The 26,947-nt window shown below is 42.0% G+C and overlaps 1 protein-coding gene across 7 annotated transcripts in view; it reads left to right on the top strand.

The window, feature by feature from the left end:
* The window catches only part of PLCB4 (phospholipase C beta 4), a 407,599-nt gene that overhangs the window by 371,456 nt on the left and 9,196 nt on the right, over positions 1–26,947 (top strand). For all 7 annotated transcript variants that reach the window (XM_078056950.1, XM_078056949.1, XM_078056943.1 and 4 more), the window contains 8 exons: positions 1,432–1,520; positions 2,382–2,532; positions 7,049–7,098; positions 7,235–7,300; positions 17,689–17,804; positions 19,096–19,171; positions 21,173–21,348; positions 24,071–24,172. In XM_078056950.1, coding sequence (XP_077913076.1) covers positions 1,432–1,520; positions 2,382–2,532; positions 7,049–7,098; positions 7,235–7,300; positions 17,689–17,804; positions 19,096–19,171; positions 21,173–21,348; positions 24,071–24,172 — 826 coding nt within the window. The remainder of the gene's footprint in view (positions 1–1,431; positions 1,521–2,381; positions 2,533–7,048; positions 7,099–7,234; positions 7,301–17,688; positions 17,805–19,095; positions 19,172–21,172; positions 21,349–24,070; positions 24,173–26,947) is intronic.

Below are 26,947 nucleotides of genomic sequence, written 5' to 3'. Positions count from 1 at the left end.
TAACTTCCAAAAAATGATTATCTGTCATTTTTCCTAAGCAAGATTTAAGAGCTAATTTGGTTACTTTCCCCACTATGAGACAAAGAGTTCTTAGGGACCTAAGTGATAACTAGATACAAACCTTCTCATATTCCCCTGGTAAGAGAAAATAAATTGATGCAACTTCTTTGGAGGGCAACTTGGCAATGCTGCTACCAAAAGGACAAATACCCTTACACGTCATTCTAACCTCTAGGCATTTATGCTGTGGACACAGCAAATGTCTGCTCTGAGATTTGAACATTCCAGGATCTTCAGTGCAATACTCTTTATAATAGCAAAGAACTGGAAGTAATCTAAAAGTCTATCAATAAGGAACCTGTTAAAGAAATTATAGCCATTCTGAAAGTGAAATATTTAAGCAGCCCTTAAATGTAACGTAGTAGATCTACATTACTGATAAAGAAGTGTCTCCAAGATATGTGAAGTTTAAAATAAAAAATAGGTGCATAAAACTGTGAACCCATTTGGAATTTTTGTTTTGTTTTGTTTTTAAATAAGGATACAAGAAATGGATAACTATATACGAGGGGTCGGATTGGCAGGAGAGGAGATTTTTACATCTTATATGAATGTTTATCATGTACATGTATTTTGTATTATAAGAAAAAGATTCAACTGAGAATAATTAAAGACTATAATTAGGAGGAAATTGATATACATAGAGTTTTTGAAAATTGTAAATTATGTACTGTTTTAAGGTAATGAGAATAAATATTACTTCTGTAGAATTGGTAAATAATGCAAAATTACATGAGATTCTCCTGGAAAGTACTTGGAACTCTTCAAATGACATTATCTAAAACATGAAAATTTTACCATTTTTAAGTGCAAGGTGTAGCTGAGAGGATGCTGGAGAAATACTTCATTTTAACTACCATGGAACCAAAATTGGCTTTAAATATGTATTGGCCTTCTTACCTAAAAATAAGCCTTAGATACCGGTGGCGTCTACTATGTTCCAAGTACTTTTTACATTTATCATCTCATTGAATACTCATCGTATCCCTTCGGAGTGGGTGGTATCAGCCCTAATTTTCAGATGAAGAAACTCAGCTGGGGACGTGAATCAACCTGCTCAAAGTCACATAAGTAGTCAAGAACCCAAGGCAATTCACTTGGCTCACCCTGCCACCCTGTCATCTTTATTTGGGCAAATACCAAAGAGAAAATAGGAGAAAGTCATCTGGCCTTTGATCCTTGCCCTTACTTACTTCTTGTTTTCTGTAACTGGCTGTGCTTTCCTAACTTTGTCTTATGTTCTAGGAGAAGGAAATTCACCGAAGACATAATAGGGGTCCAGGATTATGAATTGTTCACTAGCTGAATTTTCCTGGGTGTGTACGGTAAAACAGAATCAACAGCCGCCTGACTTTTTGGGTTATTTTTCAGATATTGTGGATGCTTTATCAGATCCAAAGAAATTTCTTTCCATTACGGAAAAGAGAGCAGACCAAATGAGAGCTATGGGCATTGAAACTGTAAGTAGCAATGGTTGACTAAGGACAGCCAAGTTGAGGAAGTTCTGTGGTCAGTGATTATAAGAGCAAGACAGAGTAATAAGTTCATATAGCAAACTTGAAGAGTGTTTTTGAAATTGAATTTATCAATTCAACAAAATAGTTTCAAGGGTCTGTAAAAGTGTAGCATATTTAATAAATAAAATGGAAAACATTTAATAAATGAAATGGAAATCCATAATGCTTTTAGGAATGTTTCAGATACAGGATGCTTCTGTGATACACTAGAATACCAGCTAACCCAAGTCAGTGAATTAGTGAAATTGACATTTATGTGTCTTTGTTGCTTACTAGTCTTGCATCCAGCCTTCCTCCATTTCTGTGCACACTCGCCTTGTTTGTTCCTTTGGGGTTTTTTTTGTTTTTTTGTTTTTTGTTTTTTTTAAGATTTTATTTATTTGACAGAGAGAGACACAGCGAGAGAGGGAATACAAGCAGGGGGAGTGGGAGAGGGAGAAGCAGGCTTCCCGCCAAGCAGGGAGCCCAATGCGGGGTTCGATCCCAGGACCTGGAATCATGACCTGAGCTGAAGGCAGACGCTTAACGACTGAGCCACCCAGGCACCCCTGTTCCTTTGTTTTTAAAGCTCCCTTTACCATACCCTGTTTGTAAAAGAGTGGCATCTTTTTTCCTCGGCTTCATCCTTTGCCTCAAGCCTGAGAAAACCATGTAATCTTTTCTCCTGCTGGGCATTGATCCGTTAAGAGAGTTGTAGGGGAGATGCTGAGTGGTTCAAACTGGATTCAGTAAAATAGAGAAAGTGCCAGACAGTTGAATGCGAGATGGCATTCATGTAGAGTAATATAAACATTTCTGCTCCAGAGCGACATAGCAGATGTGCCCAGTGATACTTCTAAGAATGACAAGAAAGGAAAAGCCAACACTGCCAAAGCAAACGTGACCCCACAGAGCAGCTCCGAGCTCAGACCAACCACCACGGCGGCCCTGGGGTCTGGTGTGGAAGCCAAGAAAGGTAAAGGGGAGGGATTTGGGCTCCTTATCTGTTCCGGCAATTTTAGACTCTTCGAAGAGTCTTTTCTGAGGGTATTTAGAATTGCTAATTTTGCCAATTTTCATTGCCCCGTAAAACTCAAGAGCAGCATGTTTTCTTGTAGATTGGACAAACTGCTTAATTTCCCAGAGTGTTTAACAGGGAGTCAACATTTGTCTCATCTGCTAGATCCCCTGCAACTTAGGGCCCTGAGTACAATATCCATAGTTTTAGAAAATGTTTAAATTCAGGCTCCCTAATGAAAAGAACTTCCACGCAGTGAACTTCACTAATTCATCCCCACACTCTCCTGGATACCCCCACGGGCACTCATCTGGACAGGAAGTGGGCTCATGAACCAACAGAATCATCATTGTTCATATATTTCTAGATTCCCTTCTTGACAGATTGCCCCCATGAGTAGATATTTAGCATCCATGATTATTTGTAAAATTATCAGATGGGCATTTGAAGGCCGATTCTGTATGGTTTCCTGTAAATGAAACAAGATATTCTAAGAGGTGTCACCACAAAGAATGATGTATCCCATGTGCTAACATTCAGCTGGTATGTGGGGCCACAACCAACTTGCTCATTTAAAATTGACTTCCGTGCTTACTGGCCAGGCATTCATTCTGATTGGATGGTGCCCATCCCACACTGGGAATTAAACATTTTGAGTATCCTCCTCGATCATGAATCATTTACCAGACTCACTCTTCTTACTTTGATAAGAATTTCTTTTTTCTAATGGTTTTCTACTCAGTGGGTATATTTCCTATTTATATGTGAATGCAGTGCCCTTGATGTTAGCGAATCATGTTGTTTGTAACTTACACGCACACAGTGCTGCAGCTGAAGGTAAGAAATGACAGGCTTTTCCAAACCAAGGCAGCATAGTAATTTAGCAGGATACTAAGTGTGCATGGAGCTTTGTGAAACAAATTAGTAAATGAGACTGTACAGAAGTAGCCCAAATTGTAGTTTGCCTGCAGCTGTTTTTCTGTTCCTCCCTGGAGACATGAGCAAGCTCATGATACAGGCTTTGGGCATTCCATTCCAGCACTGGTCATTAGTCGCTTTAGCCATTCAAACAGAGATAGACAGTGGAAAATGGGAGAGGTTTTGTGTAAAGTTCTTGTTTTGTTTAAAGTGTCACGCCCACTAGTACATAAAGACATTAGTAATTACAGTGACTTAAGTGGCCTGAAAAACGGCAGTGTGACCAGCTTACAGAAGACAGAAGTGATCCTAGTTCTAGAAGGGAATGTGTTTGTGTTTAGAACGGTCTTGCCCCTGGTTCCAAATAAAATTGCATTGAGGGGAGCCAAGAGGCTCTCGTTTCTGGTCCAGTCTCCTCAACAGACACCCTAAGAGAGAGGGTCTACACACTGTTTCCTTTTGGCCTTTTATTCAGGAAAATTGGAAGCCTACTCTAAGTGACAGTACCAAGTTCTGTGAGAAATGCCTTTACACCTTCAGGGACCTCATGTGGCTAGAAGGGTAATGTAGGACAGGCTCCCATATGACAGCCCGGCTGGCAGTGGTCAATGAGGGCTGACCCCTAAGGAACAGGAGGGGAGAGGGCATCCCTTCCAGCAAGTGTCCCAGAGAAGACTTCTGGATGAGATCCCAATTGAGCTGGGCCTTGAAACATAGGTCTGACTTGAATAGGAAGGAATGAAATGGATTCTTCTCATGGATACTGAATCACCCTGTTGGATGCTTGGGAATGCCTCCATGGGAAAACCATGAGCCAGATGCTGAAGTTCATGGAGCAGATGAATGTACAATTTAGAAGGACACTTGTGGAGGTAACCAGGCTCAGCAGAACCTGGTCTAAGTGAGGGGCCTATTCTTTTGCATGGTAGCTTTTAGGAGAATAGCAGGGAAGTGCAAGAAGGAAGTTTATAGGTGTTCTTCCCACACCTATGTATGAACAGGGGAGTCGGGTCAAGGGAGTCAGGAAATTACTCCAGTGGCCTTTGTGGGAAGAGGTGTCATTTGAGAAGGCAAGCTTCTTTCTAGAGAACGGTCTTAATTTGGGTCATCCCAAAGCAGACCCTGAGACAAGGTTTCAAATGCAAGTAGTTTATTTGGGGGGGTACAACGGACACAAGTAGGGGCTTGGGGAAGGGACACAAGGAAGAGAAGGTAGCCAGTAATCAGAGTGTTTCCAAGTTCCAGTGAGGCACCTGGAGCTCAGTGCTCCTGGGAACACCCTGAGGGCTGGTGTTGGACACACACCTCAGAGGCAGAGGAACTTATACTTCAACTACAGTCAGTCTTTTGTTGAGAGCCCCTGGAGGAGGGATAAATTCCCCCCCAGTGATTCTAAATGGATAGAAGGGTGGTAAAGCACGTTTTGGAGGGAGAGTCCTCAGGTAAGGAAATGCAGGTGCTGGCCATTGGAAGTCAGTAGAGTGGGCTGATGTAGAGAAAGCAAGGTGAATGCGTAGAGCCGGGCAGCACTTGCTGCCCACATCTGTGGAGGTGAGAAAGTTCTAACTGGTTTCTCTCGGACATGCAACCCAACACCAGTATCTGCACCAGTGCTGCTTGATTTTCTTAAGAATAAGGAATTCAGAAAACGAAACTCTGAGTTGGCCTCCGAATGATGGCTTGAGAGCAGACAAGTTCTTTTTGAGCTTTGTTGATAAGAACAAGAACTTTTACGTAGTGAAACTTCAATTAGCTACAATCTTTGGAGCCCAAAGTGCCGTGCTTAACCCTTCCCTTAACCAGGGAAGCTCGTAGAACTGCACTGGCCAGTGGAGTAGCCACATGTGGCTATGTAAATTTCAATGTTAAAATTAACTCTTGAACTCTTGAGTTGCACTCTCCGCAGCTCAGTTGCCCAGAGCCATGCATAGCTAGCGGCTCTCCGTTGGACAGCTCCCACATAGAACATTACCACAGTCGCTGAAAGTTCTGTTAGACACCCTTCTGTAGGTCCACAGAGGGAACTGAGCACATACCAAGTCCTGTTCTGCAGAGTGTAGGTGTTCCCTAGCTACATCATTTATAGGAATGAAAATTTTTATAAGTTATTTCTGTCTTTCTCAAAAAATGTATAACCAAGTTCATGTGTTCATAGGTTCCTGTTAATCAAGATGTACTTTAACCAAGACCAAAAGAGAAGTCTCATTGGACTAGATTAAGCCTTAATATCTGCTAGCTCTCTGGGGGGATCTCGCATGCACCACAGTCCTCTGTTCACTTTATAGATGAGGATTCACATCTCTGCCCTACAATGCCCCTCATTCTTGCAGTAAAGCAGGGAGCTGGCTTGTGATGTCAGACTTGAGAGATGAGAGAACAGCCCCAGGTTCTCTGGACACCCCTATCATAAATGGTATATAGATCACAAGGCTCATATCTCTTAGCCCTCACTCCCTTTCCCACCTCCCCACCCTCACACTGGCTGTGCACATCCTCTTAAAATGAACAGAACTGAAAAACAAGAGCCTGGGACTCGAGGCCTGTCTTTCTTGAATATCTCACACCTAGCTTTTGGGAGTCTAATGGAAATCAGTTATAGCACAGAGCACACATTCATCCTGTTTGTCTAAGATGAAAATCTGCAGTCAAACAGAAAATGTTTGGGGATTCTCCTGCAACTCTGGTTGCCATGACGACACCTGGCCTAGCATCACTCCAGTAGCAGGATAATTGAGTATGTGACTCCGGGTCCTCCTGACAGCATCCTGTTAACGGTTTGATTTCAGGATTTCCTGTATGTTGAAGGCATGGCTGTGCTCAATAGCCTATTGCTTAAAAATTACATTTGGTGAAAACAGCTGAGAAAAAAAAAAATGTTTTATTCTTTGATGACAATGAAGAGGGAGGTAGTTGACTGGTATGCTATGCCCTGAAATACAAGGATAAAAGTCATGTTAACAGATGCTGTGGTGCCTGATCAGATCTCCTTTGTGGGGTTGGCACCCCCCTTTGGCTGATCGTAAATCACAACTGCCACTTTCTCAGAGGATTGCCCTCAGACTGTGGGAGTTCCCTTGCCTGGAAATGCCTGGAGGGTTTTGTACAACCTCTGAAGCCATCGGCTGACTATTCTGGGGTTACAAAAGCCCAGTCTCCTTACCTCAAGGTGGAGCAACTTTTGGATGGCCATTTATGCTAGCGAACTCCCTGCAGGGTCCGGGTGGATTTCAGCTAGAAATGCACCCTGCCTTCTTCCTCTGCCCTATTCTGCTTCTCTCACTCCCTAGAGGTTTCTCCTGAGAGCCTTCCCTCAGTAAGTCATGTGCGCACACAACTCCAGCTCAGGTTCTACTTGTAAGGAACTTGACTTAAGACAATAAGCCTGCCAAGTAAGTGTCTAGTTAATTGCTTTGTAATAAGAAATTAAGATGCTTATATCTAGAACATTACATGTAAAGCTGCTTCAAAGTCTTTAGATGAGATTTCAAAATGGTGAATTTTGTATTATCTGCTATTCTCTCTAAATTTTTAATACAGTGATTTAATATTTTTTAAGGTATCGAACTTATCCCTCAAGTAAGGATAGAAGATTTAAAGCAGATGAAGGTAAAATTGCTCAATCATTTTGCAAGCACTCTTATATGACACATATTGGTGACACCAATATATTTTTGTTTCTCACCAGATGTATTCATTGTGGCTACAAAACACTGATTTGGGACCCTCTTTGTTTCTTCCACAGGCTTACCTGAAGCATTTAAAGAAACAACAGAAGGAACTAAATTCTTTAAAGAAGAAACATGCAAAGGTATGATGTGTTGAGTGTGCTTACATAGGTATGTGTGTATGATTTTGTTTGCTTGTTTGTTTTCTACTTTTAGCTCTCTAATGAAAAGCTGTTATTCTGTGTAATGGACCAGTGGATTCCTCACAGGCAAAAACATGGCTTAGAAACTGACACCAGCCAACTGGACAGTAGTACCTTCATTTTCACTGATTGGAAAATGATATTTAAAAACAGAATCCATTTGGGATTGGCTGTCACTGATTTGTAATCTGCATTTCTAACAGTTCTTTCAAAAGATAACAAAGCCTCGCCCATTTAAAAATAGTTTAATAATCGGACTTTATCTAAAAATAAATAGGCCATAGCCAGACTCTTGAAGACCAGCTCATAGTCTCAGTTAGCGTAGAGGCACCTCCATCCCCTGGGTTGCAAGTCCTTTACCACACACAGTGCACGGAGGGAGGTACTAGCCAGCTCTGAACTTCTTACCCACGGCTCCTGGAGAGAGGGTTCCTCTCACTTTCCCCATTATGTAAACTCTGCTCAGTGGCCTACTTCTGAAATAGAGTTGTTTTTCCTTTTCGCCCATAAGAAGAGGTTTTTTTTGACAGTGATCATGAGAAATTATAAGAGCTGGTTGGCCTCAGGAGTTCTAGTGTGGGTTGGAAACTTCACCACACTCAGGCATCATCCTGCTCCCCATCGCTCCTCACAGGGAAAGGAGGAGAACATAATACCTCTTTCCTTCCCAAGATGGATCACAACAATCCCTGAGGCTGGAAGGGTAACGGGTGGGTTCATCCATTTAGGGCAACAGGAGCAAGAGAAAATTTCTTAAAGGACTTCGGAGTTCTTTTAAACTAATCTTGCGTTCCACTTCTTTGTACTCTGACTCAGTCTTCAAACTAAAGCATGCCCTGCAGAGCCAGACTTGAGTGATATCTCTCTGAATCACTCCAGATATTAAACTGCAGGGCTCATGGCCCCAATTTAACAATTGGTGCTCCTTTGAGAAACTCAGCCTAATCTTGGCCTAGTAATATTCCCTGTATTATTGAACTGATAGCTGGATTTGCTGATCTAGAGGTAACTCCACAGACTCTTTGCTCCTAAATTTCATGAATAAGTCCATTTAATGGAATTCCTTTTTATTGCCCATAGGGGACTCTTGCCACAGATTTTTAGAAGTGTGGGACTGTTGGAGAGAGAGCTGCTTAACGCAGTGCTTTCAATTTTGTTGGTCACTGGCAAAAACCTAGAATATGGAAAGGCAACAGAAAAGAGGGAGAAAAGGCAACTTACCTGACTTTGATTAGAGGGATGGACTTGGTACCCACATGGCAAGACAGCGTCCCCCAGATCTTCCTTCCATTGAACTTTGATCTCTGTCACTGAGGCAGGCATCTCCATGGCCTGTGGGCTCCATGGAAACTTCCAACTTTTGACCTTACCCTCATTAAGTATTTCCTTGAGGCACAACCAGGAAACCTATACTGTGACCAACAACAAAAATAACAATGATAGCGGCTAGAATTTTTACCTGCTCAGTATTTTCCAGATGCTGTGCTCAGCACTTCACATTTGTCTCATTTAATACTCTCCACCCTAGAAAGCAAACTCTATTTAAGTCCCCATTTTGCATGTGAAATGAAGAAATTGATGATTAGGGAGGTTAAGTGGTTGAACTATTGTCTCCACACTGGAAAGCAGCAAAGCGAGAATTTGAACCCAAACCACCTGTGTCTGGCACCCATACCCTTACTGCATTATTCTGTGAAGGACATCAGATGCTTTGGTAAGTAGACAAGTTCACCTTGTTACATCAAATGCAGTGGTAGCCCATGGGATGTTACGAAAATCCCCATCGAGTTTGGATGGTATCCATACACTTGTTATCTGTACAGCTGCTAAGGAATGGTCCTCGATTCTTGAGAACTTGACCTACATACTACAGAGCAGAGTTATCTGTTGATTTCTTCATCTGAACCTTTGATTCCAAGCTGACTCAGGTTGGCAAACAGGACCATCTGCTTTATCAGAAAAGTGGCAAACAAAGATGGTGTCTTCATCAGCTTGGGCCACTGTAACAAACTGGTATAGACCAGGAGGCTTAAACAACAAACATTTATTTCATAGAGTCTGGAGGCTGGATGTCCCAAGGTCAAGGTGCAGCAGGATCCATGCCTCATGAGAGCCCCCTTCCTGGATTTCAAAGAGCCTCCTTGCTATGTCCTCACATGGTGGAGAGAGCCATCATTTCTCTCATGTCCCTTCTTCTACGGGACTGATCCCGTCCCTGAGGACACTACCCTCATGACCTAGTCACCCCCCAAAGGCCCCACCTCCAAATTTCATCTCATTGGGAATGAGGGCTTCAACATAGGAATTTGGAGGGGGAACAGAAACATTCAGTCCTTTAATAGGTGGAAAATTACTTTTCTGTGACATAATTTAGAGCTGGCCTTGGTAGATCTTCCCCTGCACCTCAGACACCACTGCACTTCATTCAGCCGATCCCATTTCTTCGTGCATGTTTAATAACCAGTAGATCCCGGATGGCTGAGAGAATCCATGTTGCTTTCCTTTGTAGAAAACAAACGAGCTTCTTGGAGCCCCACATGACAGTAGAACCAATACCTAAAAGGAGATTTTAAATCTCCCTAAATCCAACTATCTGCATTTGTGTGGACTCTCAGAACAGCTTTAGTGTGCCATTTTTGGAGGAAGTGTTCAAGATTCCTTAGGTCAAACAACCGAGAAAATTGCCCTTGTAAAATGTGCCGTGCTTGCCTGTTGCTTTTCAGAGAGCTTTTCAGGAGTATTTCTGAGCAGGACAATGCATTTCATAGCTGCTTTTTCAGACCCTCATGCACTACCGAAGTTCCCATTACAACTGCGTGATTATGAGCTTACGAATGAATCCCTTCCTCCACATTAAATACACAGGAGACCCACTTTATTCAGATGGCTTTGGCAGTATAATTTATGAATTCGGAATTCTATAGTGTTTTTTGTGGGGTTTTTTTCCTGTTTTTTTTAATTCAATTACTTAGCATCTAGTGTATTATTAGTTTCAGAGGTAGAGTTCAGTGATTCATCAGTTGCATACAACACCCGGTGCTCATTAGTCCAAGTGCCTTCCTTAATGCCCATCACCCAGTTACTCCTTGCCCCCACCGACCTCCCATACAGCAACCCTCAGTTTGTTTCCTGTAGTTAAGAGTCTCTTAGGGTTTGTCTCCCTCTCTGTTTTTGTCTTATTTTTCCCTCTCTTCCTCTATGATCCTGTTTTGTTTGTTAAATTCCACATGAGTGAAATCATATAATTGTCTTTCTCTGATTGACTTCTTTTGCTCAGCTAATACCCTCTATTTCCACCTACATCGTTGCAAATGTAAGATTTCATTTTTTTGGTGGCTGAGTAATATTCCATTGTATATATAGACCATGTCGTCTTTATCCATTCATTTCTCAATGGACATCTGAGCTCTTTCCATAGTTCGGCTATTGTGGATGTTGCCGCTATAAACTTTGGGGTGCAGATGCCCCTTTGGATCACTATGTTTTTATCCTTTGGGTAAATACCTAGTATTGCAATTTCTGGCTCATAGGGTAGCTCTATAGTGTTCCTATCATAAAACTATTAATAAGGCTAACATTTATTTAGTGCCAGTTTTGTGTTACACATTTTGGGGGGGTAGCAGAGGGAGAGAGAAAGAGAATCTTAAGTAGGCTCCATACCCAGTGCAGAGCCCAACTCAGGGCTCAATCCCATGACCCTGAGATCATGACCTGAGCCGAAATCAAGAGTCAGATGCTAGGGCACCTGGGTGGCTCAGTTGGTTAAGCGACTGCCTTCAGCTCAGGTCATGATCCTGGGGTCCTGGGATCAAGTCCCACATCGGGCTCCCCCTGCTCAGTGGGAAGCCTGCTTCTCCCTCTGCCTGCCACTCCCCCTGCTTGTGCTCTCTCTGTCAAATAAATAAAAATCTTAAAAAAAAAAAAGTCAGATACTTAACTGAGCCACCCAGGCACCCTTGTGTTACACATTTTGTGTACATTCTCAACTCCTCACAATATCCCTGAAGCCTAAGTAACACTGTCCAGAAATTAATAAAATGGAAAAGAGGTGAATCCCTTGCCTAGAGCCATATAATTAGCTAATGCTGGTAATGGGCCTCATTTGCTTACGTCTAACAAACACCTTTTACAACTCACCACATTATCACTGTTCATTAAAAATGCATTTCATCTATTTCAACTACCCAAGGGTTTCCCAAATAATTTCAAATAATTAGAGCTTCTGTCTATAAACTTTCTGTAATTTTTCAGTCTATAATATCTCCCTAATATTTTCCATGGTCTCATCTGAACTATCTTCTAAGATGAAGGATTTACATGAATATTTTATTTGCCAAATCCATACTGAGGCCTACTCTACGAACACACTTGTCTTTCAAAATGAAAAAGGGAAAACGAGTGAAGGAGCGTGGAAGGATGTGTATCTCTTAACATAGGACACTTAGTGCCTTACCGCCATTTGAACTTGTTTATCCTAACACTGATTTTTTTCTTTTAAATACTTTTAAAATGGTAAGACTAAATATATATTGAGGTTTACTTAAGCACTCAGGTATTCTTGTAACAATTATATAAAAGAGCCCTACCATTATATTAACTTGTATCAGTTAAGAGTTCTGGATAGAAGTTCCCCTATTTTTCTCAAACTACCCGCAAGTGTAGTGACTTCAGACAGCAGCCCATTTATTAACTGACGATTTTGGGGGTCACCAGTTTGGCCAGTGGTGGGCAGATGGGGGTGCTGGCTGATGTAGGAAGGCCTCTGCTGAGCCACTTCTCGCTGCTTTATGTGGCCTCTCATCTTCAGGTGAGCTAGTTATTCACCTGGTAGGGTTTCAAGAGACCAAGCAGAAGCATGTTGAGGCCTCAGCTCAGAATGGTACCTAATCACTTCCGCCTCGTTTTCCTGGCGAAAGCAAACCATCAGGCCGATCCAGATTCAAGGTCTGAGGACTCTACTTCTTGACAAGAGGAGCCACAAAGTCACATCACTAAGTAGGGGGGATGGAGAGAGTGGATACAGAGAGAGAGAATTGTGGCCATTTTTGTAAAACATCTACCAACCATTTGTCAGGTGAGATAATTTATGCTTAAAAGAACACACCTTGACTAAATCACCTAGGTTTTAAATGGTGGAGTCAGGATGTGAATTAAATTCTGACTCCAGAACTCAAGATTTTTTTTTTTTTTTTTTTTTTTTTTTTAGTATAGTTGACATACAATGTTAAGTTCCGGGTGTGCAACGTAGGGATTTGACAAGTTTGTACACCGTGCTGTGCTCACCACAAGTGTGGCTGCATCTGTTACCATATGATGCTGTTACAATACCATTGACTATATCCCTTATGCTGTACTTTTTATTCCTGTGACCTGTTCATTCCATGACTGGAAGCCTGTATCTCCCAGTCCCCTTCTCTCATTTTGCCCACCTGCCAACTCCCTTCTCCTCTGGAACCATCAGTCTGTATTTATACGTCTGATTCTGCTTTTTGTTTGTTTCTTCTTTTGGCTTTGGTTTTTTTAGATCCCACATATGAGTGGAATCATTTGGTATTTGTCTTTCTCTGAGTTACTTCACTTACCATAATACTCTCTGGGTCCATCCATGTTGTTGCAAATGGGATGCTCTCATCCTTTTTTATGGCTGCATAATATTCCATTTTAGATATGTGTGTGATTGTGTGTACATATACACACACCGCAACTTCCTATCCATGTGTCTATCAGGGGACACCTGCACTGCTTCTACATCTTGGCTGTTGTAACTACAAAGCTCCATATATCTTTTGGAATTAGTGTTTTCTTTGGGTAAATACCCATAGTGAAATTCACACTCCTAACCACTCTACCGCATTACCTCTGAGTTTTCCCACATTGATTTTTCTTTCTCACATCTTCTTGATGGTCTTAGTAAAAGGTTTTTAAAACCAGTCGTAATTCTATTAGAACACAAATATCTTGGTTTCCTTTGGGACTTTTTCAACATATGATCCTTGAACCAAGAGGTGGAGGCTTTGTAAAAAAATGCATATTCTTGCATCTGAGACTTAATTATAATCTCCAAGAAGAGGTCTAGGAAATAAATTTAAGTAAGCACCTCTCCTGCACACATTACATTTTGAGAATTGTTTCTTTAGGATTATTACTTGGTACTCTATTATGTCCCTTGACCCCTTAGTGGAAGTCCCTGTAATTTCCTGCAAGCTGAGGATGAGGCCTCCTTACAAAAACAGATTTTGACCTGTTGTCAAGCAATAATGAGAATAAATACCCCCAGCCTTTCTGTGAAACAACACCTTACAACCCTAAGATGGGGCTAAGATTTGCCACCCTAAGGCCTTGGGTTATAAAGTAACCTACCGAGAAGGGAACCTGGCCCAGGCTGTATCCTCCCAACCACAGCATCCAAGCCATCCACCTTAGCAGTTGGCAGCTGAGAGCAGAGACTCTTACTCAGTCCATATTATGACTGTAGGGCACTCTCAGCTCTCACACATCAGCCTAGGTAAGTAATGCCACTGCTTAGACCTACAGGGAAGGAGAGAATCCAAGAGCTAAATCCCAGTGGCTTAAGACACAGATGTATTATGCCAAAGAAATCATCTTTCCAACCTTGGTTAGCTACAGGGTGAGGAGGAATTGTGGTGTACGAGGATCTGCCCTCTGCAAGAGGGACACAGAAATAGGTGTGTGAGCTGCTTTTAGGATACCAAGCAGAAAAGTCAGGGATAATGACCATGTCAGCCCCAGTGAGATTGGGCTGCGAGTTAACATACCTAGAATTTGGCAGTTGGCAGTGGTCATTGGCCATTGCTTTTGACCCTGTGAGGGCAGCTGGCAATCAGACTCCTATGTGTCTCTCACTTTCTAGAACCACCTCTCTAATTTGAAATGGAAACTAGGGGGAATGGCTTTCAAGTGTCGATTAGATGAGAGAGAGCAAAAGCAGAACTAAGCAACAGTAATCTCCCCTAATGCATGACTCACTGGCGTCCAGCACTGGAGTTTCTTTCAGTAAGAAATGGGCATACTTTTCAATTGTCTGATGTGGTCAAATCCCTAGAGCAAATAAAACCCAAAGTTGGGTAAGTATCCCCAATAACATGTTAGAAGAACAATTACAACTTAAATGCCTACAGGGACCAAATAAGTAAATGAAAGAAGTTGGTTAGACAGAGCAGAAGAGCATTCATTCCCATCCAAAAGGCAAATCAGACTTAGCTCCCCACCACTGGTGCCTTGAGAGTCCATGGGCCAGCTTCATTCTCGAAAGGGGATTCATAAAATCTGAAATCTTATATGAACTTCCAGATCTTTAAATATTGGTCCCTAGTTCAGTCTTCTCTCCAAATACCATGTAGAGGAGGGAGAAATCCTACACCTGTAGGCTGGATGCATCCCTGGGGCCACCGGTTTGCAGCATCACCATCAGATGAGTCCAGTGAAATGCCTGAGAAACCGACCAATATTTGGCATTTCAGTAAAGCTACTGATGGAAAATTTGTTCTTTGCTATGCAAACAATTTAGCTGATAACATCAAGACTGCTGTTAAACTCATCAATTGTAATTAATGGTAAGACCTCAGTGCCAGACCCATAACTCTGTTAGGAAGAGAGAAGGCAGCCACCCACAGAGGCAGCTTACTGGTGACCTCAGAGTTGCATGCTGAGCAAACATGCCTTACTGCAATTTTTCAGCAATATCTGTGGTGCAGTCACTCACGCCCACATCATTCACGCCCACGCTGCATCAGTCACAAGAATGAATTGCAGCAGAAGTCTGTCCCAAAAGAAGCTGAATTTACTCTTAACTCCAATAAGAAACCTATAAATTCTGCTAAAGACTGTATATGTATTCTCCCCAAAAATAACCCAACTAAGATCGCCTTTTCAGTCAACACATCTAATTTTGGTACTCTTGACCTGAATGAATGAAAAAAATGTATGCCTCTTTGGTAGTGTCTCATGATTTAATTAAGGACCAAAGAATAGAACCAATGATAGGCTTTTTCTGAGTTAAAATGGACAGAGAGACCATTTCCTGGCTCCTCTGTTTTACACTCCAGGAAGCTGAGGCTTCACCACCATCACATAATTAGGAGCCCGTTCCTTCGTGAATGGAGAAGTGGTGTCTGGAAACCAGATTATCCTAACACACTTTAGTGACCACTTCCTACCACACAGGAATCATTCTGAGCACATAGAGAGAAACAGAGATACTTTTTCAAGACCAACTTTGTTATTTGTATTAACAGTAATCATTTCGATTCAATGTGCTTCTAATTTTCCATATATTTTTTTAAAGATTTATTCATTTGAGAGAGAGCGAGAGCACAAGCAGGGAGAGGGGCAGAGGGAGAGGGAGAAGCATGCTCCCCGCTGAGCAGGGAGCCTGATGCAGGGCTCGATCCCAGGACCCCGGGATCATGACCTGAGCTGAAGGCAGATGCTTAACCGACGGAGCCACCTAGGTACCCCCTAATTTTCCATATTATTCCTGCATACATTCGGTAATTTTGCAGCTCATAACCAGCCCATGAATGAGGTTGGGCAAATGGATCTTGTTCAGTTTTTCTAAGAAAGAAGGTGAGGGCTGGAAAGATTTATATAAGTTTCACAAGGCCCCACTTGGCTAATTATTGACTGAGCTAAGACCAGAATCCAAGTGCTCCTGCTGTTTTCCCTTGCTATTTTTTCATTTGTACAACAAATATTTAATGAGCACCTGCTATGAACCAAGTTTTGCGTCATGTACCTCTGAACAAAGACTTGCCCTGCCTTCATAGAGAATATCTTAACCTACTGGAATCCATCGTGAACGCCTTTCGTCACAAACAGCCTCATTCCTCATCTCTAATTGGGTTAATAAGATTCACCAGAATATTTCCTTAAGAAATAGCGTACTTCCAAGCCTCAAATCCTTTCCTTTTCTTGTGCTGCACTAGGCTATTTAAAGAACAATCTTCTCCACCCTCCCTCCCAATACTTGCAAGAAACAGGAAAGCAGAAAGATCACACAGGAAAGATTATTCTAATCTGTTTGAATCTGCACTTGCATAGAGTCCCTTATTTGCCCAGGAAAATTAACACTTGGGCTGGGCAGGCGTGATGCCTTTAAATCTTAAAAGGAAGACTATTAGTAGGACATTTTAGTAGGCTCGTTGTTGTCCACACAATACAAGAGTAGTTAAATCCATTCAAATAATGAGATGTTAATGTGTTGATTCCTGAGGCAGATGATTCAGTGTGGAGGGAAGGTTTATTTATTTAATCATTCTACTTGCTCTCTTATCCCAAGTCACTCTCTGTATGTTATCATGGATATTGAATAATATGAACATGTTACTATATTTTGAATAAGGTGTAGCAGGCATTTGAAATGATTATTTACTTTTAGTCCTAACAACCTTGTGAACTAGGTATCGCTCTCCCAGTTACAAAGATGAACAGATCGAGAGGCTAGATGAGTTGCCCCAGGATTTAAGCCTAAAGAACCCATGCCCTTAACCCAATCTACCACATTGCAAAAGCCCTGGCTGAAATGTGTTTATAACACAAAGTGCACACATATTGGGAATGTGGCTAGATTTATGAGGCCTTCCAACCACAAATTAAGCAAGATACTGTTCCATACGATTCCCTGACCCCAAATCCACAGCCAGGTAGCATCACCTTGGACCACGCTGTTGTCCGCATTGTCAGTTCCTGTCCTGAGAATCTCCCCACCCAGCACCACCCTGCTCCACGACTCCTAAAGGTATGATGGGGATTTGAAGTCAGCGGACAGGGACAACCACACTGGCAATTCTCACTGTTTAGCGATGGTATTTAAGACCTTCCAAAAACGTGCTGGGTGTTTAGAAACCACGTCACATGTGAATAGTTATACTTAGCATGTGAAAGAGGGAAACTGTGGTAGCTGAACTTGGGTATTTGAGAACCAGTGTGTGGTAGGGGCTGTGGACTACTTAGGCGTCTCCAACAGAACAAAGACGAGTGGGTAGAAGTTCTGGGGAGAACATGTATGTGTCGAAGAGAGGACTTTGGGATGATTGGTGCTGCCCAGTAGTGGGCAGGGATGCCTTTTGAGGTGGGCATGTTCTTCAGGCTGAGGCTAGACACTCCCTTGTTGGGGATACCCCTGTACAAGAAACTCTTGTGTTGGGCGGGAGATTGGAAGTCCTTCCGCTTCTCAGAGTTGGTTACTCCTCAATTTCCAAACCTTGGTTCTGGGAAAGCTGTTGAGAATCGTGCCAGCCCAACATAGATAAAGTTTGTCAGCCACCCTGGAAGAGCCCAACTTGTGACGGCAGATTCTTCTCATTCAGGAGCATAGCACGATGCAGAAGTTGCACTGCACACAAGTTGACAAAATTGTGGCACAGTATGACAAAGAGAAGTCGACGCATGAGAAGATCCTAGAGAAGGCCATGAAGAAGAAGGGGTAATGGCTCTTTATTTCCTTCTGGAAGCTTTTTGCCTTTTTATATTTTGTCTTTCCCCACAGTTCAGTTAACTGCTTAGGTCAAGGCAGAACTTAGTCTTGACTGTGTTTTCATCCCATTAAAAATTTTTCCTGGAAAATGAGAGACTCATTCAACTGAAGGCAGGGATTGAAGTAGAAAAGAGGAGCTTTATTCCAGTTGGACAGCCATTGGTTGATGACACCGTAACTATGTCCCTCATGTGTTTTCCACTCGGGTATCTTTAAGGTGAATGGCGGGGGGAGAAGGAAGGACAAGCTAAAGTTGGGAACTTTTGAAATTACAGAAATCCTTTTGCATAGCCAGAAAATAAGTTTGATGCACTTGTGGGGAAAAAAAATGCAATCTCAATTTTTAATATTAGAAGAATCTTTAGCTTATGCCAACAGATAAGACTGTTAAATAAACCCCATCAGTGCATTTACTATAAAAGATTTTTGTCTAGAATTAAGCCAGGGGGATGTTTCTGTGATGCCACAAGTTCTTCAAGTAACAGACTGAAGGGAGAGCATCCTTGGTGCCAGCCCTTGAGAAGTAATAGATTTGATGAGAGTCCTAGCATTTTTAGAATAATGCTTTTCTCAGAGACGTTCTCAATAAGATAATGAAGCATTCTCACTTAGGCCATAATACATCAGAGCGTATATGCTGAAGACAGAAGCTTGGGACCTGTTCTGGTTTCAGCAATGCTACAGATATTCCAAAAGGGAAAAATTATCACTGAAATAAGCAGTAATGGTTGCTGGGAAATTGCCTCGTATGTATTTCCTAGTCACAATGGAATAAGAAGCAAAAATTGCCCTATGATGCCAAGAAATGCTATTTTCTGCCTTGCTGGCATGTGTAAAAGACAAAAATCTGGCTTTATAACCAGAAAGAATTTAAAAATTCACTTCCAGGCTGAGGACCTCTTTTCTAGTTATTATCTCCAATAATATTTTATTGAATAAATGAAAAATTAGCCTCAAGAAAAGCAGGAACCAAAATGGAAACTCTGACAACAGACCCTTCACAATGAAATCATTGTTAGATGTGAAGTGTCTCTTTGTGTAGTGGTTGAATTGAGTAATCACGATGTGGATGTTTTGTAAGGTGTACATCTATTACTAGAAATACTGATGTTGCCCAATGAGCCATGGCGTCCCATGTTTGATGAACAAATTGTCTTCATTAGAAAGCTTTGGAGCAAGGGCCCATGGGAATGGGAAGATATCTAACATCTGGCACATGTTTATGATTTTCCATTTTCAGGGGAAGTAATTGTCTCGAAATGAAAAAAGAAACCGAAATTAAAATTCAGACGCTGACATCAGATCACAAATCTAAGGTAAGAAAATGCCTATTTTTACAGCAGGAACTTGCAGAAGATACTTTGTAATTTTTTAGATGCCTTACCTAACATAAATCAGAAATAACAGTAACCTGGGGCTGGTCTGGGAAGTCAAGAGACATCGTCATTCCCATTTGTTCCAGACTCACTGGCTTTGGGAAGGGCCATTTCCTGGAACAGCTTTTCCTTCATATGTAGAAATATGCATATAGTCTGTCTATGCTGCCTGCCTCCTGCCTCTGGGGCATCAAGTGAAACAGGACAAATACTATATAAAATACAGAACATGCTTCTCTAGAGAAGTAACATTAAACATAGAACAAAAAACCCACCCAACCTGAGGGTTGTTAGTAACTCTTTGATATTTATTCCATTCTAACTTTGCTGTGGAAGTTTAGGATGGGGAAAAAAATCAAGAGCTGACATTCTAGGAGATGAGCCCAATTACTCATATTTCCCCCAAAACACAAGAAAATAGGAACTTGGGAGATTTATTAGTTTGCGGGCTTTTGGGGAACTGAGCACTAAGTTCCAGTCAAGAATGCAAAGAATTCTTCTAGCAATAATAGTTACAGAGGAGGGGTGGTACTCTTAAAACTCCCAACTCTAGCTTTTGGTCAAACCAGCCAGCCTCCCTGTGTCTCCATGCAGCTCTGTCATCCGCCCCGTGGCCCTGCTGCCTACACGGGCGAGCCACACGGTTCAAATGGAGGTTCTCCTCGGTGCTATGTGTTTTGAGTCCATCGTGTGAAGTTACAAAGGCAGGAAGCCATGTGTTTTCGAGAGTTGTTCTTCACTCCCTCTCTTCTTAACTGGAATGTTTGAGAATTAATGTCCGTGCACCATGCCATGACTTCTAGAAGCTTTGCACAGATAGGAAAGTAGAAACCTTGGCCATGGTATCAGTTTGCTGCACAGTACACTGGGTCAAAATTTAGTGACTTAAGATACCTCCCAGTAATTACCTTACAATTATTTTTTTTTTTAAGATTTTATTTATTTATTTGAGAGAGAGAGAATGAGAGACAGAGAGCATGAGAGGGAGGAGGGTCAGAGGGAGAAGCAGACTCCCCGCTGAGCAGGGAGCCCGACACGGGGCTCGATCCCGGGACTCCAGGACCATGACCCAAGCTGAAGGCAGCCGCCCAACCAACTGAGCCACCCAGGTGCCCCTTACCTTACAATTGAGTGGGTCAGAATTTGGGCTCTCCTCAGTTGGGTAGTTCTTGGGATTGTGATTAGGGCTCACTCGTGTGTCTGCCATCAGCTGGGATCGATGGCTGTACTCAGACACCAGGTCGGTAGCTGGCGGCTGGTTGGTTTTTCCTGTATGACCTCTCATCCTCCAGCAGGCTAGCACAGGCTCTGTCCCAAGGCAGCCTTGGGATTCCAGACAGCAAAAGAGGGAGCATTTTCCAAACTACTGCTTGCACCACATTTGCTACTGTCTCGTGGCTAAAACAAGTCCTGAGGGCAGCCAATTTTAAGGAGGTGGAGAAATGGATGCTAGATCTTGATGAGGAAGGGTACAGAACCACACTGCAAAGAGCATGGATATAGGGAGGGGAAGACTTTCTACCCCAACATCTGGTAGGGTTGACACAATGAGTCATAATCCAGCGATAAAGAGAACCTAGGGCTTCTCCATTCAGACCTGTGGCCATGTGGATGTGAAGCAGGAAAAGCATGAGGAGATGAGGAGAAGCTGAGAGAATCCATAAGGAGCCCAGAGTCCAGACAAAAGGAAACACGGACAAGTTAAGCAGTGAAATCATAGGTCATGGCTGAATATTTAGAACCAAAGCAATTGATTATTTTAAGAAGCTAGGACTTCCTGAGTCCCCTGGATTAGTACATATTTTTTGCAGTTGGAGTGTCTGCTGATTCACCAGCTAAATTGGTGGGTGGGATTTGAAATGCACGATGGAGACTGTGTTTTCAGTTCAAACCTGATCTGTGAGAGTTCCAAGTGGCACCATCCCCTTTTCCTCCACACAGGTCAAAGAGATAGTGGCCCAGCACACAAAGGAGTGGTCAGAAATGATTAACACCCACAGTGCTGAGGAGCAAGAAATCCGGGACCTGCACCTCAGCCAGCAGTGTGAGCTCCTGAGAAAGCTACTGATCAATGCCCATGAGCAGCAAACCCAGCAGCTGAAACTGTCCCATGACAGGTAGGCAAGTGCGCCTTCTCCAGAGGGAACTCCTAATTTTGTAATAACACTGAGCTGTTAGGTGTATCACGTTGTACGGTTGAGGTGAGCAACACGAACTATAAGCAATGGCCTCTGCCATCGAAGTGCTTTCAAGTGTTGGCAAGGTCTTAGCACTCACATGAAAAATGAAGTTGAATTACAAATAGTATACGATGCATACTAAAAAGCACAGCCCAAAGGAACTCTGCTGCCTCCCTAGTAGCTTCACAGGAGGCTTCACATGGAGGCTTCAGGGAGTGTTAGGGCCAACACTGGGCTTTGGAAGACGGCCTGGAGCCTCTTAGGAGAGAGGACACAGAAGGAGACGAAGACCAACCAGTTAAGCTCCTCGATCAGATTGGATCTGATCACTCAGTGGCTAAATGTGGTGAGATCCTTCTTTACATGATTAGGACTTCTAGAAATTTTAGAAAGATAGGCCTAATCAAGAAACAGCAAAGAAGTATCGGTTTATGAATTGAATATTACATTTAAAATTCTGCAAATGATGAGCTAGACTCCCCCGCCCCCGCCCCCAGCAGAAGAGTGTCGATGTCAATTACATCCTTTTATCACAGCCTTTACAGCTTGCTCGCCGTGCCTCTGATATGCCACTGTTATGGTCTGTTGATACACACAAAAGAGTAGAAAATTGAAGCATTGTACAAACAAAGCAAACAAAAAAGTGTTTAAATGCTAACTGCATAAATTATCTGGGCACGTTCATGAATTCCCAGCCTGGTTTTGGAGTGATGGATCCGGCCGTAGGAATGTGAAGCATCTTGCCATCGTTGCCCAATTCTCATTCAAGGCAACGAAATGAGGTAGACCGTGCTAAGTTTGCTGGAGGTCAGTGGTCTGTACCCTGTCCATTCTAAAATATTCTATGAAGTTGTATAGGATTAGGAGTGATCTTTTCTTTTTTGCCTTGCAAGATGCTCTTGATTCGGTACACAAAAATGTCTGCTCACCACTCTGTCTTTGACCGCTACCGCGGTACCAGATTGTAAGCATCCCTCCTTCCCCAAAGATACTTCACAGGATGAGGTGCTCCTCTCTCCTCTTTCTTGTCGTTGAATAAAGAAAAAAGTTAGCCCTCAACAGTAAGCATTGTTCAAAAGGAAAAAAGAAAGTAAACTAATTCTTGCGTTGCTTAGGAAGTTATCTGAAGAGAACATAATCTAATTACTAGTTTAGCTTAAAAAATAAGTGCACGGCCGGGGCATTTTTCCAAGTAACAACAGCATTTGGGCTTTTTCTCAAGCACCCTGTGGTTGTGTGTCTTCCTCACGATCACAGCTCTTGGTTAAAAAAAAATCTTGCCCTCTTAAGACTGGTCAGCCACATTTGGTCATTGAGCCATGTTTGTTGAATGAATGAATAAAGTAATGGTCAGTTGACTAACACTAACTGAAGGAACAACTTGAGAGCCATTTTCTTGGACCCAGGAGTTTCTATGCATATTCCTACCTCTGTGGGCTCAGTGTTGTCCATCTCTTTTGATACAGTGCAGATACCACTTAGACTACCTGACTCCTTGGTCACTCATTTCCAGGCAAGGTTTCAAGGAGACCTCTATAGGTTCCAGAAAAAATTCTTTGCTAATAATACTCATTTCAGTGCTCTAAAATGTATACCTTTAATGTACAAGTAAATAATCTATGAGTCTTTCTCATGAGCACACAGACATTCCAGCACATGCAGGGATCCAGGGGCCTAATGTAAACATCCTTTTTTCCCCCTAAAACCCATGCTTATCTGAAACTACTCAGTTCCCTTCATTCCCATGAGCTGTCATAGAACATGAAGGTCACTTGTGAGGGTCAGAACATCCTCTCTCTCTCTCCTCCAGGCCATCTGATCCCAAGAAATGTAGGGCAAAGCTGGAAAATCTTTATATTTTTATGGACAAATGTAATGACTCTTCATCCCAGTTCATCATGGTCACTTCCCTAGTAGGTGACCCACCTCTGCTTCTCATGGATTGGGGCTCTTTCCCTCCTTTTCACAGGATACAAAATAACTCGATGATAGTGGGGGGAAAAGTGAACCTAGTTCTGTTGTTATATGTAGAATTTATTTATTTATTTATTTATTTTTATTTTTTATTTTTTTAAAGATTTTATTTATTTATTTGAGAGAGAGAGAATGAGAGACAGAGAGCATGAGAGGGAAGAGGGCACAGGGAGAAGCAGACCCCCTGCTGAGCAGGGAGCCCGATGTGGGACTCGATCCCGGGACTCCAGGATCATGACCTGAGCCGAAGGCAGTTGCTTAACCAACTGAGCCACCCAGGCGCCCGAATTTATTTTTTTATTATAAATATCCATAACATAAAATTTGCCATTTTCACTTTTTAAAGATTTGAGAGATAGCGAGAGAGAGAGAGAAGGAGCAGGAGGAGAGGGAGAAGGAGAAGCAGGCTCCTCCCTGAGCAAGGAGCCCGATGCAGGACTCGAGCCCAGGACTCTGGGATCATGACCTGAGCCGAAGGCAGACGCTTAACTGACTGAGCCACCCAGGCGCCCCCATTTTAACCATTTTTAAAAGTGTGTGGCAATCAGTACACTCACACTGTTGTGTAGCCATCACCACCATCCATCTCCAGGACTTTTTTATCTTCCCCCATTGAAACTTTGTACCCACTAAACACTAACTCTCCATTCCCCCCAACCCCCATTTGTTTACTTTTAATATTTAGGGAAAGCAAGGAAATGCGAGCACACCAGGCTAAGATTTCTATGGAAAACAGCAAAGCCATCAGCCAAGATAAATCTATCAAGAACAAAGCAGAACGGGAAAGGTAAGCCTGAGAGTGCTCACTGTGGGGATGGAGCATTGGCTGAGGCATAAACAAACACAACGTTTATGTGCATATACACACACTACTCATAATCCCTATGAGTGTTGGCTATGAATTCTGCTGTTATAACCGCTATGAAGATTTATTGTTGTTGCTATAAAACACTTGTCTTCTGATTGTTCACTACTACCAGTAAAATAAATGTACGTTCAGTATATGTGTGCTCATCTACAAACCAAATGGCATAAAATATGGCAAAATATCCTTCCCACATTCCATTGGGTCATCCTACAAGCATCTCACCTGCTCAGGTATGGGCCCATTCTGGATGGGATGGTTCTGACTAGCAGCCTGTAGGAAGGCAGTCTTCTTTCTTTGATTTGCTTGGTGCTGTCCCTGACCCCAGGGATCATCTCAAAAGTCCCCAGGTTTTCTGGTTTGACCTTATGTTAGGCTGAGTTTTTAAGAAACAGAGACCAAGACAGGAACTTGGGTGCATGTGATTTACTGAGGAAGGGATCTTCAGAGAGAGGAATAGGGGAAGCAGGAAGGGTTCAAGGCAGTGACTGAGCAAAGGTTTATTGGTCTCAGCTACAGTCCCTCTTCAGCCTGATCGCAAGCCCTGGAGGATAAGCTGCACCACCAATCTCTTTGAACCAAGGGCATCTAGCTTTTGTACTTCCGTGTTGGTCAGCCATTTGCCACCTGGGGCTAGCGGAAGGTGTGTGTTATCTCCAGAGGAGGTTCCAGGTGCAAGCCCTTTAGGCAAAGGCGGTGAAGGGGATTTGAGAGTTCATCAGGAGTCGTGTTACCCAAGAGAGGGAGTTGAGAGCACTTGATTCTCAGTGATCCTAAAATATAGAGCCAAGTGAAGATTAGCTCTTGGGACTGAGACATGAGCATGTTGAGGGCTTCAAGGCACTCAGCTCTCACTTAGCTATAGGCTGAGCTGTTGGAGAACTTTGCAGCTGCAAAGGAAAGCACCTATGTTTCACGGTCTCCCTGTCTACGTGGTCTTTTACGGAGGCTTACTGGATACCTGATGTTGCCTCTTTGTTTTGAACATGGTGAGAACTGCTATCCAACTACCTCAATTTCACTGATTTTTTTTTAAAGCACAACTCAATTTATTAATAAAGATGTTAAACATGAAATATGATAAAATATGAAACATAATACCATCCAGTGCATTTTCATGCAGAAGTGTTGTTGAATTAAGTACAATTGGGAATGGGTCATCAATAGGATATGGAATTCCACAATAATTGGACTTGGAAATGAATTGACTTTTTAAAATGTTGGCCGAGAAATTTCCCAGTCAACATGGAGCATCTAGGGAAATTACTACTCAATTTAATCATTACTTCTTTGCACCATCCTGTTGTGGTTCTTGTTTGTTTATTCTCAGACAAGAAACTGTGTTTAAAGGCCTTATATATGTGGAAATGACATTATCTGCTTTAGCTCAAAAACGTAAAATATTCCAGCCATGATAAAACCTCATCAGTTTGAACTATTTTAGATTCCCCGAAGTAAAATACAGAATTCAGTAGGATAAATGTGTTAATCATTAAACAGCTCTTTATCATTTTTTTCAAGTATGTTACAAAGTGGACTTCAGCCCAGTTGAGGTCAAATTATCTTGAACTCTAAGTTACTGATAACTTAAAAACTTTGTTAATTGTTTTGTTTTGACTTCGTCTCCATGGTAGGTGTCTAAAACGTCTACAAATGGCTGGTTTTTAAAATAATTTCTGTGTGCAAAATGGTTACCTTCTAAACACAAACATCATGTATGTGTGTCCACTTTAACAAAGTACTGAGAAATAAAATTTTAAAAGTTATAATCAGATAGCTTAGAAAGACGTATAGAAGCTGACACTTTTATTCCCGAGTCAAAGAGGACATTTCAACAGAGATTATGCAATATTTAAAACTGAACCACCATGCAAGTACTGTCTATCCATGTATAGAAGGTAGCTAAAGCACACAGCAAAAGAAACAATCAACAAAATGAAGAGGCAACCTACAGAATGGGAAAAAAATATTTGTAAACCATGTATCAGGGATTAATATCCAAATAAGAAACTCATACAACTCAATAACAACAAAATGATCTGATTTTAAAATGGGCAGAGGACCTAAGTAGACATTTTTCCAAAGAAAACATACAAATGGCCAACAGGTACATGGAAAATGTTCAAGATCCCTAATCATTAGGGAGATGCAAATCAAAACCACAATGAAATAAAACCTCATAACTGTTAGAATGGCTATTTATCAAAAATATAAGAAATGGAACAAGTGTTGGTGAGGATGTAGAGAAAAGAGGACCTTTCTGCTTTGTTGGGGCCATGTAAATTGGTGCAGCCACTATAAAAAAACAATATGGAGGTTCTTTCAAAAATTAAAAATAGAAATACCATATAATCTTACAACCCCACTTCTGGGTATCTATCTGAAGGAAATGAAATCACTATACCAAAGCAATATCTGCACCCCCATGTTCATTGCAGCATTATTCAACTAGCCAAGACATGGAAATAACCTCAGTGCCCATCAATGGATGAATGGATAAAGAAAATGCCACTTTATGTCTGCATACACACACACACACACACACAGAGCGGAATATTATCCAGCTATTAAAAAAGGAAAGCTTGGCATCTATGACATCGATGGACCTTGAGGGCATAATGCTAAGTGAAATAAGCCAGAGAAAGACAAATAATGTATGATTTCATTTAGAAACAGAGTAAAATGGTGGGTTTCAGG

The sequence above is a fragment of the Halichoerus grypus genome, chromosome 10, assembly GCF_964656455.1.
Source record: "Halichoerus grypus chromosome 10, mHalGry1.hap1.1, whole genome shotgun sequence".
Lineage (NCBI taxonomy): Eukaryota > Metazoa > Chordata > Mammalia > Carnivora > Phocidae > Halichoerus > Halichoerus grypus.
Note: the sequence above shows the minus strand (reverse complement) of the source record. Positions and strands in the feature narration are given on the sequence as shown.